Source organism: Saccopteryx bilineata, chromosome X, assembly GCF_036850765.1.
Source record: "Saccopteryx bilineata isolate mSacBil1 chromosome X, mSacBil1_pri_phased_curated, whole genome shotgun sequence".
NCBI lineage: Eukaryota > Metazoa > Chordata > Mammalia > Chiroptera > Emballonuridae > Saccopteryx > Saccopteryx bilineata.
This window is the reverse complement of record NC_089502.1, coordinates 14,533,587-14,548,589: the sequence shown is the minus strand read 5'-3', so window position 1 is coordinate 14,548,589 and position 15,003 is coordinate 14,533,587. Positions and strand designations below refer to the sequence as shown.

The 15,003-nt window shown below is 38.4% G+C and overlaps 1 protein-coding gene across 8 annotated transcripts in view; it reads right to left on the bottom strand.

Annotated features, from left to right (window-relative positions):
• The window catches only part of ENOX2 (ecto-NOX disulfide-thiol exchanger 2), a 396,229-nt gene that overhangs the window by 85,326 nt on the left and 295,900 nt on the right, over window positions 1-15,003 (bottom strand). For all 8 annotated transcript variants that reach the window (XM_066249139.1, XM_066249140.1, XM_066249141.1 and 5 more), the window contains one exon: window positions 5,746-5,901. In XM_066249139.1, coding sequence (XP_066105236.1) covers window positions 5,746-5,901 — 156 coding nt within the window. The remainder of the gene's footprint in view (window positions 1-5,745; window positions 5,902-15,003) is intronic.

The following is a 15,003-nucleotide window of genomic DNA, read 5'->3' as shown; positions in this document are numbered from 1 at the left end:
GGAACCAAAAGGAATGAAGGAGGCTTGTTTTGAGATAGTAAAATGAAAAAGAAATATTGTTCTCTGGGTCCTGGGTACTTTCTCACATTCTGGGACACAGATAGAAGATGTTATTCCACCATTTATTCCACATGTATTGCTATTTCAAGGTAGACTCAAAATGCAACCTATCCAAAAAGAAGGTCTATCAGCTGGAGTAAAATTTATTGGCAAAATTGAGTTTTCTGGAGAGATGATGATGCCTCTTATACTACCAAGTGACAACTGCTAATTGAGAATGTGGTAAATCTCTGATAGCCACCCAGGGGGTGGGTAACTGTTCCAGAAAGCTTTATTTTGCAATATATTTGACTCCTGGGAGTCAGGAGATGTTGCTTCTATGAGAGCGGGGTGCTTACTCACCATTCATCTTTAGAAGACTGGTGCACAGTCAGCTCCAGTATAGTTTGATTGATTGCATTTTAAGACCAGAACTGATTTTACTTAGTGTAGATTAGAGGAGTTAAATTACTTACCCAAGATCTCATGGCTATTTAGTGGTGGATATCTGGGATATGAAAGCAGGAGTGTGTCACTTCAGGGCTTGGACACTTAACCATTATACCATTCTGTCTGCTCCACTGAAAGTACAAAGCTCTATGTACAACCTACCAATTTCCCCTTGCTTTTCATAATACATTTTGAGGGGCTTTTGCCTAAGTGAATAATGATTGTGGTAGCTACACTTTTAATGTCCAGAATCATGTTTTTAGATCTGAATAAAACCTTGGAGGTCTTTAGGTTAATCTAATTCACTATCCTCACTTCATAGACAAGTAAACTTAGAATGAGGGAGGTTATGTGACTAGGCTAAGATTTGGTGACAGAGCTGGGAGCAGAATACAATTCTCTTGACTTTTAACCTGGTAGTTTGTCAACTATTATATAATAGCATTTTTTTGTACATTTGATGTATATATACCTAGAAAAGTCTGTTTGTCAGTTGGCTATATGTATCTGAAGCTCAGAAGAGAAATATGGACTGAACATATCAATTTGGAGATTGTAAGCCTGTGGGGTAATTACTCCAAGCTCTCTTGGTTTCTTTCTAGACCTCTGACCTCTCCTTTTTATCCATCCATCCATCTATACATCTAACCATCAATTACTCTAGAAATATTTATTGAATACTTACTATATCAGATACTTTTCTAACTGCTAACGATATGCCAGTGAAAAAGAAAACAGACAAAAATCCCTATCTTGGTGGGGTTTACATTCTATAAATTCTATAGTTTGTTAAAATATACTAAATGTTATATAAAAATAGAGAGGGTAAGTAGGTAGAATTGGGAGTATGGGAGGGAGGGCTGTACTTTTAAATACATACATTGTCAGGGTCACTGATAGACATTTGAAAAAATATTTGAAGGAAGTGAATGAGTTAGTCATGCAGCTATTTAGAGGAAGAACATTCCAGGTAGAAGGAAGAGCTAGTTCAACGGCCCTGTAACAGAAGACCGCCTGGTTTGTTCATAGAATAGCATGGGGGTTTATTATATAATAGCACTGCAATTGAGTGCTGGCCAGGAGAGTAGTAGGATACCAAGTCAGAGAGACAATATGGGAGAGGGAAGAAAGATCATAAAGGGCCTTCTAATGCATTAAATCAGCGGTTCTCAACCTGTGGGTCGTGACCCCAGTGGGGGTCGAACGACCAAAACACAGGGGTCGCCTAAAGCCATTGGAAATACATATTTTATTTAAAAATGTATTGTATAATAAACAGGTTGAGAACCACTGCATTAAATGAACATTGGTCTTTATTGTAAGTAAAATAGGGAGCCAATAAAGAGTTTTGAGTAGAGAAATGACATGATCTGATTTAGGCTTTAAAAAAAGGCCTGCTCTCTTCAGAATAGACTGTAAGGGGCAAGGGTGAAAGGGAAAAATAAAATATTTAGGAGGCTATTGTAATAGTTCAGAAAATGTATAATTGTGAATATAAAGTGGGTCAGAGTAGTGGTAATCATGAGAGTAGTTAGAATTCTAGATATCTATATTTGAAGGGAGACCTGATAGAGTTTTCTAACAGATTAAATGTGAGGGAAAGAAAGTAGGTAAGGATGACCCTTAAGTTTTGACCTAAGCAACTGAAAGAATGTCACTTCCAGTATCTGAGATGAAGAATACCAGTGGAAAAGGTTTGGGGGCAAAGATTAGGAGTTCTGTTTTGAACATATCACGCTGAGATATCTATTTTGCATCTAAGTGGAGATACCAAGTAGGGAGTTGAATATAAATTTGGGGTTCTGAGACAAGGTCTGAACTAAACATTTAATTTAGGGTCATTGGCATATAGATAGTTTTGCAGCCATGAAATTGGATGAGATCATCAAAGGTATGAGTGTGGTTAGAGAACAGGTACAAGAACTTGGTCATGGGGGTCTCCAATGACAAGAAATCAGGAAGAACGGAAGGTTATAAGCAAAGGATACTGAGAAGGACAAAGCAGTGTGGTGGGAGGAAAACCAATCGTTTCCCTGGAAACTAAGAGAAGGAAGTATAACAACAAGTAAGAAGTAATCAAGTGTATCATATATGGCTATTAGGTCAACTAGAAAGAGAATTGAGAACCAATCACTGGTTTTAGTATTGTGAGGTCACTAGTGTCCTTAAACAAGGGACATTTTGATAGAGCGGTTGGGCAAAAGCATATATAAAGAAGATTTGAGAGGAGAATAATTGGAAAGATTAAATCTTTTGAGGACTTTTGCTGCTAAGAGGTATATAAAAATGCAAACTACTCTTCTCCTTTAAATTTTGAAATGTTGGAATTCTTCTGGGTGCTCTGATTGGTTGTCTTCCCTTCTTGGTCTATATAATATCTCTGGTGGTCCCATTCATTCTGACACCTTCAAATAACCTAATGTTTCAAGAAGAATGAAGGGGTCAGTAGTACTAAATATAGCAGAGAGATAAAGGAGTTTAAGGACTAAAATGTATCCATTGGATTTAGCACCCAATATTCAAATGGAAATGCATTAGAGTGATGAATGATTAACTACTATTTTGTTTTCAGTACCTTCCACATGGAAGCATTCCAGGAAAGAGTAGACTTGGAGTTGGGCTGGAGATGAGTGTGAGATCAGGAAACAGTTGAACTTAACTAAAGGATGGGTAAATGGCAAGCAGAAACGATGGATTGAAGAGTCACATGAAGTAGATCAGCGAAAGGCATTTGGAGTTGAGTTGGACTCTTGAGTTTATGGTTACTGAAAGCCCCAGGACTTTTAAGGTTCTGCACATGTCACAAGCACCTGGACAAAGCATCAGGTGGGAGAGAGGGAAATAAATTGATGCTAAGGATAATTTCTAATGAAGCAACAAGAAAGAAGCAGATTAGATGGGTTTATAAAGAGCCCCCAAATCATATGACCTTATTGCTGAGAGGCCACTGAGTGCAAGAGAGTATATCAGAGACAGGCAGGAGTAAGTTCTGGGGTTTATAATCAAAGCCTTCTCAGACAGGGTTGGTGGGCTCTGGGGAAGATAAGGGATTCGGTCATACCAAGTTTCTGCTTTTTCTGTCTCATCTGCTCTTCCCATCTCACCTTGACAAAGTTTTGGGTCTATTAACAAGAATGGCACTTTTACCATGATTTTAGCAGAGAACTAAGGGAGGCTTCTGCATTAGTGCTTTCTCCACTCAATTAAACTGAGTGTCCCTTTAAACAAAATTCAAGTTCTAAAAAGGCAACAGAATGTCAGTTTACTTTAAGCTGTGTCAAGAGTGTTATTTTTTTTAATTCAATTCCAAAGCCAGGTTCCTTCCCAGAAGCCACCACTTTACTGGTACTAATTGCCCTGTCAGCATTCTTAAAACAAAGCTGGAGAACTAAAGGATTGAGTGGTAAAGGTAAAATACTTCTCTTTCACTCTGTGGCCCTTCCAATTCAGAGCTGAGAAGGCATGGGTACAGGTGGGAAAAATAAATGCATTTGAAAAATGTCTGTTTCCTTTAATGGAGACTACCAAAAGTTAGAGACTCTTTAACCCGTACATTCATTTAAAGACTGCTCAACAATGAGGTCTATGTGTTATACATATGGTATCTTGACTACTCTTGAAATTTAGGAACTAAACATACTGCAAAATCATCTCTAGCACCCAACACAGACATTATAGGTTATGAGCCATCCTGCTAGATTAGATTTAATTAAAACTATGAAAGCCTACTGTAGGCTGATAATGTGATAAATAAATGATTAAACCAGCAGGATTCTACCTTTATATATGCAGGAGGTTTTAATACTGCAATGTCTAAATTCACGGCTTTTCGAGTGAAAAATGGTAGTATCAGGGATGTACAGCTTTCTTTATTCTAAAAGCAACACAGAAGAAGAAAGGGAGAAAAGCCCATTGCCCATTTGTAGGGACAGGGGCATTAAGGGTAAGAGACAAAGGTACAATGCCACTCATTCACCTGGGCAATAAATACAAATCTAGAAATGGCCACACGAGTTGGCAGATAGGGCCTACTAGAAACATCTTATTCTCCATTCCCTAATTCTCTGGTACATGATAATTCTTCTAATTTGGTCCTCTGAGATGTTGGATTCCTAGATTTTTTATTGGTCTGGAGGGAAGTCCCTGATGGCAAACAAGTTCAAAGATTGGAACAAGGTATTAAGGACATTTTTCACAAGCAAAAGAGGCCAAGATGATTTGTTCAACCAACCCTGATTAATTCTAAAATCCTCTCAGTTACGAGCAGACTGTACTAAATAGAATCTGGGTCCCTGCAAGGGCCTGATTCTACGATTAATTGATTCTTATGTAAGGTAGAAGATGAAATCGTGGTCTGAAGTCATATGTCAAAGGTTCATGTTTATTGTGTTAGGTAAGTTCATTTGATCTATGGCCCAGACCCTTGAGTGTGTCCCTTAACAAAGAGTTTTAATCTCTTAGCATAGTAGAGCTAGGTCCCTTAAGTAGGCTACCCAGTACCACTAGAACGATGGAAAAAGCTTTAATGAGGCTTCAGTTGTGTGAAGATATAGCTTTTGATAATTTAAAGTAAATAAAACCCCAAATGGATCTAGGAGAAAAGGCCAAGTCAATTATTATTGCTGCTGCATTTAAACTGAAAAATGGACACTGTATCTTGACAGATGTTTTTAAGAGTCTAAGGAGAAACTTATTAATTACTGACAATATAGATGCCTAGATCCCTTATATATGAACTGTATTGACTAAATGACTGCAAGTAGTTTGAGCCTCAATATTCTTCTTTGCCCTCATGGAAGGTTCAACCTAGTGGTAGTTTGAGTGACATATGAATAGCTAGTAGCAATGGAGGATTTTTGGCACCAAAGTTATATTCTTATGGGCCTCAGGTAGGCTCTATTTCTGCTATCATCAGAATGTAAGCCAGTTCTGAAAAGGAGAGACTGCAAATGACAGCATTGAATATTTTGTGTTTGGAGCTTCCTTCTGCACAAACACACTTGAATTCCTTACTAGATTGCATTAAAAATATGTTTTATCATTTGTAAGGCAACCAGCACACAGATTTCTTTCTACTGGTATGAGCATAAAATTTAGCCTTGCTTAGTAAGAGAAAATTTTCTTGTCTTCTGTTTTCTAAGGGAAGTTTTTGTACACACATCTATGAAGTCCTTGGGTATTCTTTTCAAAAAAGAAGAAAGTGTTCTTAGACAAAAAAAACATTGTGACTTGTGTGGAGAAAAAGCAGAATATTACTTGGATTTGGAGGGAATAGTGTGCAGCTTTTACAGTGTATGATCTCTTTTACTACTGGCATATCTGGTGGAATTGGAGGAGGTACAATTCCCAAGCCAGGCATCATCGGAGTTATTGGTGGAATCCCAGTCATCATTCCAAGAGCAGGATCAAAGTCTAAAAAAAAAGGAGAGGACAATCAATGACACCAGGTCAAGTCAAATGGAGGCCGGATGTTCCCCTATATGCTTCCACACCAAAGTTCTCTCTAATACAGAGGCAGAATATTTAAGAAAACGTTATTAGCATGACCAAGTCTTAAATATTGTATTATACTCACACATTTTTCCTTTTGGGATGGAGCTTTTTTATTATGTTTGACTACTGTCTATTGTTCTCTACATCTCATTTTGACATCCAGGGCTTTCATAATATTATTGTGCCTTTCTACTGGTCTTACCTTCCACTGGTTTCCAATACACATCTTCTGCTCCATTTAGACAAGGCTTCTTGCTGTCCCTTGTAACAGTTCTTGTTTTTTTATTTTTATTTATTTTTTTGCAGTATAGCATGGTGTTAAGAGCATAGTTTGGGTGATCAGGCTGATCTGTGTCCTAGTTTAACCATGTTCTTACCAGAATGAATCTTTTGAACCCCCATTTCCTCATTTATAAAAGAGGATTAATTCCATGTACCTTATAGGGAGCTGTGAGGAATAAACAAAATGAAGACTGTAATGTGCTTAGCATAATGCATAGCACAAAATGCTCAAAAAAGAACTATTTTCTGTGTCTTTATTCATGTTGTTTTCTCTGTATGGAATCATTTGAGCCTCCCCAAATTCTCCCCATGACCACAGGCCTGGCTGACAACCCAACCTTCCTGAAGAACCCTTTCCAGATTAATCTGGTTTATTCTTAACTCTATGTCTAAAAAGTATTTGTTCTACACATGTTGCTACTAAATTTTATTTTATTTTACATTATCCTTTGTTTCCTTCAGGGATGCTTCTAGGATATATAGAGGCCCCCAAACAAATATTTTTTTGCGGGGTTTGTCTATATAGGTACACAATTTGATTCACTCCAAATCAACATCAATACTATTCTGTTGGCACAATCTCATGCAATATCATGAAATAATGACCATACCAGAGAGCTGAAGTGATTTACTTGCCAGGCTACTACTCTCCTGGAAGCACGACTCTGGGAGCACCCCATTGGCGTGAGTTCTGAGGTTCCTTGGGGGCAACTAGTTGACTCCACATGTGAGGTGGAAGATTGGAGAATATTTCCAAATTAAGAAATGAGTACTGGTTTCCACATAGGTTCAGTGTGAGATTGGGGCTCCTTGCTTAGATGACACTGCAAGCCCTGGTCAGTTCTACACAAATGTGATTCTTGTGATCAAAAACCACACAGGACCTGCTCTGGACTTGGGGCACCTACCCTGATTGCACTATGTGCCTGGCCAGTGCTCAGTACTGAAGGGGATTTATAAAATATCAAGATAGGCATTTCAAAGAATGAGGTCGCCTGAGGTGTGGGCCCAGAGCAGTGGCCCCAACAGTTGGGGCCTAAAGGTGGTACTGACTTCACTGTTTCTATATTGTCTCTATATCCAAATTCAAGTTCTTTGAGAAAAGGGCAGACATTCTACTTCTTTATTTTCCCACCTGTCACCCCTGCCTTCTACTATAGAATGTACAGTGAACTGCAAACAAAGTATGACATAAGGAGTTCTAATAGTGAAGGGGCAGTTGCATTAGTAGTAGCAGGTCCTATGCCTGAAAACTTTACTTTGCTCAACACAATGGTGTGAGGGGCAATGCCTGTAAGCATGTCCGCAAGGTGTCTCTGAATCCCCTGGGTGGCTCTCTAAGATGTTGAAGGAAGCGTAGATTTAAGCAGTGAGAATTGGTGGTTCTTAAAAAAGCAGAATTTCTTCAAAAAAAAAAAGCAGAATTTCAGGTACAATGGGCATGGTGGGAAGGAGTGTTATGACTAGGCAGATAGGCAGTGACTGACAAATGAGCACCCCCTATTATAAGCCAGCCCAAAAGACTTAGGGCATTCCCCATCCTCTTGTATTCCAGTCATGTCAAGACTCTTAACATATATGGAAAAAAATTTTTTTTTCCAATTTTCCTGAAGAAAAAAATATTTTGAGCCCTTATAGTCACCTCACCCAACATGTACGTGTATACACTCTCCTTCCTTCCCTCCCTGTGACTCTCTCATTCGTATTCTCCTCTACACACTAGTTATGAGAACTTGAGGAAGATTTCTTTTTAAAAAATTTCAGTTTAATGAGTTTTAGAGAGAAAGATGGAGGGAGAGAGAAAGAGAAACACTGATTTGTTGTTCCACTTATTTATCTATTCATGGGTTGATTCTTTTATGTACCCTGACTGGGGATCAAACCCACAACTTTGGCTTATTGGGATGATGTTCTAACCAACTGAGCTAACCAGCCAGGGCTGAGGAAGCTTTCTTAATATCTGTGTGTCTTCATTTTCTTTTTGGTAAAAGTGGGGATAAATAATGACATTGATTTCAAAGGATGAAAGGACAGAACAGATAAATACACTGGCGGGATAAGAGGTAGTCCTGATAGGTAACTCTCCTTTTTTTCATTCAAAACATGCATATGCAAACTAATAAATTCTCTTATTAGGGCATTCATTTCCACATTCCTCAAACATTTGTGATAGCCTTCTCCATGTCAGGCTCTAGGTAGATGGAGACAAGGGTCCAGATCTTCTTTTCCGTTTTGGGAGAACTTAAGGTCCCTGATAATCTGTTCCTGTGCTGTAGAATAAGAGTACTGTGGTTAAGCATGCCATTTATGTTTTGGAAAAATTTTCTTCCTTATGTATAACACCTTAGAAAAATTGTTAACATTACTTCACCCATTTACAAACTTAATTTTCAGTAGGAAATATTTTATTAGATTGTATGCTAACTAAACATGCCATCTATTTTTTCCTTCCTACTGAAATGTTTGCTTTCCTTTTATTGTTCTGCCTGCTTCCTCATTGTTATTCATATAGCTGTTACTCACAACTTTACCTTACCACAGATTACAGAAACACCAGTTCATTAAACCAGTTCTGCCACTTTGAGAAAGAAATGCCTGTCTCCATGTACTGTCTACTAATAAATGGAGACAAACAAAAACAAATACACAGGATAAATATAACTCCTGATTAATGAACTCACCACTTTGCTGTTTGGTATGATTACATTAATATTTTATGAAATTCATTTAAAAGCAAATATATTCATGACACATGGCTAAAGCCAGAGTAGATACACTCCTTTCTACTTTGAGTTCAATATGCCAAGAGTTCCAAAGGCTATACTGTGCCGCAGGGCTTGCTAGAGGGAAAGCTGTACATGCTATTTCAAAAGTTCCTATCACATTATTTCTCCCCTTATTTTTAAAAATTTTCAACCATTAAACAGCAAAAGAGACATGAATTTCCCAACTAAGAAAATGCCAACTAAGAAAAGCCATGTAAGGTTTGGGTTCAGGGTGCCTTTAAGTTTACACCTCTTTAAAACTAAAATTCAGTTAATTGGCTTGCTATTCTCTCACTTAATGGCTTCCTGGTCTTCACTTTGAAATGTAGCAAAAAGTTTATCTTTGGAGAAATGTCAGGGAAAACTTACATTGGAAAAGGACCTGACAATTAGGGGAGTTTCAATCATAATAGTTGTTTGTAAAAGCCTAGCCACAGGAACAGAGATACTGCAAACCTGTGGGAGGAGGGGGGGACTGGCTTACTTGAAGCCTCTGGCCCCAGAACTTTTGAACTAGCCCAGGACTCCATCAAACAGTTGACCTGGGAGATACACAGTCTCGAGAAACTGTGTTGCCATTCCAATCCACATACGAAAAAAATATTACTTTGTACCTATAGAGGCAGTGACGTCAGCCACTTTTTCCAAGACCCCTGACTAACTTATAAAAACCCTGTTCTAACCCTCCATGATACAAACATAACTTTGGTCTGTCTTGATATGCTTGCACCCAGGCGTATTAAATAAATTTTTCTTTTGGAACACACCAGCCTTGTGTTTTCAGTTTGGTTCTCCCCAGTTTCCACCCATAGAACCGGGTAGGAGTTTAGCCTGTTAGCTATCTCATATGGCAGGGGTCAAGAACATATGGCTCGCAAGCTAGATGTGGCTTTTTTGATGGCTGCATCTGGCTTGCAGACAAATCTTTAATAAAAAAATAATAACGTTAAAAATATAAAACATTCTCATGTATTACAGTCCATTCATTTCCTACCACCTATGTTCATGGTTGCAGGTGGCTGGAGTCAATCACAGCTGTCCTCCGGGACAACACCAAATTTTTATTGGATAATGCATAACATACACGGGTTGTTGTATGGCTCTCACGGAATGACATTTTAAAATATGTGGCGTTCATGGCTCTATCAGTGAAAAAGGTTCCCGACCCCTGTCATATGGGATAAGGTAGTCTGCTGCAGTTCTCTCCAGGTCTGATGTAGTCGGGGGTTTATACCGATGTGCCAGTTGCTAAGAGAAGCTGAAAGGAGGCTTTCCCCCTTCCCCATAGCCACCTTCCATTCAGGTACTGTCAGTTCTCCAGTATGGGATAAGGGATTCTGCTGTAGTTCTCTCCAGGTCTGACCTAGTCGGGGGTTTATACCGACCTGCCAGTTGCCAAGGGAGACTGTGGACTGGCCACCCCAGCTTCAACCTTTACCTTTCATGTACAAGTATTGTAGAACCTAAAAAATTAAAGAAGTCCAACAATTTCAAACACCTTTTTTTTTTTTGGAATAGAACACCAGAGAAATTTTCTCCCTTTACCTGGCTTGGGGAGTACTGCCAACAGCACTTAGTACTACTACTTATATTAGGAACTGAATCTTCTGAAGGAGATTTGGAATCATTTTATAGAGTGTTGTGGAAAAGCCCAAGAGTTATTCCTCCAAACTCTTTTTCACAATAAATACCCTGTTTTATTTTGCTTTTACCATTTCTTCTAGCACACCCTTTCCCTACCGCTTTCTTGAATCTTGGCACAGCCATTGGTGAGAGTTATAAGATGGTTTATATTCCTCTTCTGAATTGTGCACTTCCCCAAATCCCAGTTTGCTGGAAATGCTGCAAATCCTGAGCATTAGTTGGGCCAGCTCATTCTTCAGAGTTAAAATCATGTAATGTTTCAGTATAGCCTTACGTCCTCCTGCTGCCTAGCAACTTGCACTTATTAAACCTAGAATAGTTACCTGGCAATATTATCATCCTCCATTTTCTGTACACATCTGGCTAAGGAATTACAATGGTGGCAAATGCCATCTCTATGTTGCAGTTTAGTTATCTATTTGTCCATCCACTCAATATTTTGATGCCAAGCCCTTACCAGGTATTGGTTTTGGAGGAATGAGTAAGACAAAATGTTTGACCTCAAAGTTTAGTCTGGAAATAGTCAAGCAAGCAGTTAAAATGTTGTATCATCAATAATTATCATCAGTATAATTGTTTATTTGTTATATATTTTTATTATATAATATAATTGTTTATTGGGTACTTCCAATGTGCTAGGCATTGTGCTAAGCATATTATATAATTTCTTCCCAAAAGATCTGTGAGCTAGGTATTATTATTATTCATTTTATAAATAAAGAAAGTGGGACTCAGTGGGATTTAGTTACTTGCCCAAGGATACACAGCTAGTAAGAGGCAGACCTAAATTCAAATTTAGGTTACTTTAACTCTAATACTCTTTTTTTTGTGACAGAGACAGAGAGTCAGAGAGAGGGTCAGATAGGGACAGACAGGAAGGGAGAGAGATGAGAAGCATCAATTCTTCATTGAGGCACCTTAGTTGTTCATTGACTGCTTTCTCATATGTGCTTTGACCAGGGGCCTACAGCAGAGCGAGTGACCCCTTGCGGAAGCCAGCAACTGTGGGCTCAAGCCAGTTAGTTACCTTGGGCTTCAAGCCAGCGACCTTTGGGCTCAAGCTAGTGACCATGGGGTCATGTCGATGATCTCACGCTCAAGCCAGAGACCCCACGCTCTAGCTGGTGAGCCCGTACTCAAGAGAGATGAACTCTTACTCAAGCCAGTGACCTGGGTTTTGAACATGAATCATCTGTTTCCCAGTCTGACATTCTATCCACTGCACCACTGCCTGGTCAGGCTAACTCTAATGCTCTTAACCACTGCACTGCCACTCAATGTAGTATGACAATTGTTTTAATGAATTAATTTAATTGTAGGTATAAAGTGAATCAAGTGTGCTGGATAACATGGCAGATAAGTAACAAAATACTTCTATACAATTATTTTTTTTCCAAGTGTGGTGAATTAAATTTGGACTCAAATTCTTCGATACTCCTCTCATTAGAATGTGAGGTCTATGACCCACCCCTTGAGAACCTAGTTGGGCTCTATGACAAATTTGACCAATAGAATATGGCAGAAGGGATATTGTGTCTGTTTTCAGGCCTGGCCTTAAGAGAGATAACATTTCCATTTATGTCTGTGGACACTTACTATGGGTGCTTCAAGTCACCTTGTAACATGTCCATGCCGGAGAGACCATGTGGAGAGGATCTTAGTGTAAACAGAAAGCGGGGATCCAGCTGAGCCTAGTGTTTTATCTGTCCTTGCCAAGGTGCCATGCATATGAGTAGAGATGTCTTGGAACCTCCAGACCAGTGTGTTATAACTGAGGCATTCCAGTTCATTCCATACGAAACAGAAGAACACCCATTTGAGTCCTGGCCAAATTATTCATCCAGAAAAATCTTAAAATATAATAAAATTATTGTGTTTTAAGTTACTAAGTTATAAAGTAATTTGTTATACAGTGATAGGTAAGCAGAATATGCTGGATGCTTGGGGACTGGGGTGTGATTGATTAATAGAGTTAGCTATTTTCAAAGAATGAAAAAAGAAAGTATATACTAAGCACTCAAAATAGACTTACTATAATTTTTCTGATTACTGAAAAGGTGCTTTGGAATCCAGCAGGGCCCTAGAGCCAGTCTTGAGCAATTGTTGTCTCTGTGCTATTGCTGTGTGGAAAGGGCAGTTGGGACAATGCCAGATGACTGACACTATAATAGATGCATTAAGATAATTGATGTCTATAAAATGCTAGAAACCTTAGAGTTTGCCCATTTTTGATGCCTAAAAAAGATAGCACACAGTCCAATTATATGATTCAACCTTTGATATTTTCTGGCCGGCCAATTAAATTTGTGGCAGGAGGGATGGGGGATTGTGGACACAACTTTTCTACCCATTATTGAACATGCATGAATTTCCAGGTTTTATATACATCGTCTTACTTAATCTTCAAAACAATCCAAAGAATAGGCAATATTATTATTCCCTATTTTACATATGAGGAAATTGAAACTCATAGAGATAACACAGTAAGGCACAATAGGTGGTTTTTACTAACCATGCTTTCAGTCAATAGTCTACACTGCTTTCCACAAAGTCCATGGATCCACAGGGAAAAAAATGCTCCTTGTCAGAATAAACTCTGTACCTACTCAACCTGTAGCAGGCCTTCAAATGCGCCTGTCCAAGAGCATACCTTAGGTTGCTTATCTCTATATCTAAAATTTCCTTTTGAGATATTTAATATATGTATTACCACAGTGTTAGGTAATTTAGAGGCCTCTGTTTTAAATTCATTGTCTCAACTGTGACCTATTGAAAGCTGAAATTGTGGCAATATATGAACTGAAGGCAAGCAGAGGAAGAGGTAACATGTTTATTACATTGCTTTGTTTTTTTTAGAAATAGATCTTGGATCTGGCTTTCTGGAGGCTCCTCCAAAACCACTGGAAGGCTCTGCCTGCACTTTGTGGTTTCTCCGCAGCCATGTCCCTCAAGGTCCATAAGGGCATTTCCCATCTTTTAGTTATTCCAGAGACCCTTTAAAACCAAGAGGTAGTTTGCAGTCATAGTAAAACACTGAAATGCAAGCACAGATTCTAAAATGAGTGTTATGAAAGGATCTAACTATATATATACAATTAAGCTACTTTATAGAAAATATGATTCCAGTTCAGGTATACATTTTTGGAACATTATTGCTATTTCCTTAGAGTTCCTATGAAATTAATTGGAAAATTAAGAATTATGCCAGAGTACCTAGATATTTTAACACAATATAGTACTGACTTCCCCCTCTGTATACAGATCTTTAAAAAGACTTTTCAAGCAGTCAACCTGAAGAGAGTAAACAGATTTCTAAAGACAGCTTATTTAAGCTGCAAGATGGTCCCAGACTTATCATCAGCCCTTTTGGAAATAGGTGACAAATTTTCAAAATTTTGTGCAATGAATCTCAAAATCTACCAGCATCCATCTTGCTTCTTCAGAAGATCATCAAAACCCTTGTTTCAGGCCAGCTGAAAAGTTGAGGTAGGGCCTGGCTCATGTACAACAGAATAAAAGAAAGAAACTGGGCTTGAGTGTGCTATGTGTCATAATGTCAATTCATAAATATTATCCCCAATAAACCTTGATTTGATCCCAAATTTCCATGAATGAATTTTCGTTCTTTTAGATTTTGATATTATTATATCACACATATACAGTGGTACCTTGAGATATGAACAGACCAACACACAATTTTTTTTTTACAATACAAGCTGTGACTCAGTCCATATTTTTGTTCGAGATCTGAGTGAAATTCCGAGATATGAGTCGTGATTCAGGAAGCTGCCACTAGTTGGCGCGTTGGTGCATGGATCCAATATCGGCAGTTTGATATACAAGTTGACTGACTTACGAGCTCAGTTACAGAACGAATTAAATTCGTATTTCAAGGTACCACTGTATATTTAAAGCATCAGATTGTGTTAATACGGCAAGATTATTTTAGGATTGATATTATTCCAATATTTGTAAATACACTCCAGGTTTTATATATGTGTGTGTGTGCATGTGTACGTATATGAGTGTATGTGTGCATGGTATGTATATGAGTGTATGTGTGCTTTTGCATTTATAGATATTGATGGGGGAACTCAAAAGTTAAAATTTTAGCTTGCATAATGATGGCTTTGGTTATGGTCAATGAGCATAATGGTTAATGCAAGTAGAAGCTCTGTTCCAGGAACGGGGATACCTGAACAGGCTTATTGGACTTAAAGAGATCTGCAAGTCTGCAAGTGATTCAACTTTGTCAGGCCTACAGGACCTAACAAAGATTTGCATATGCCAGTGATCAACCTTTGTGCTCCAGGGGACTGCAAGCAAAGCC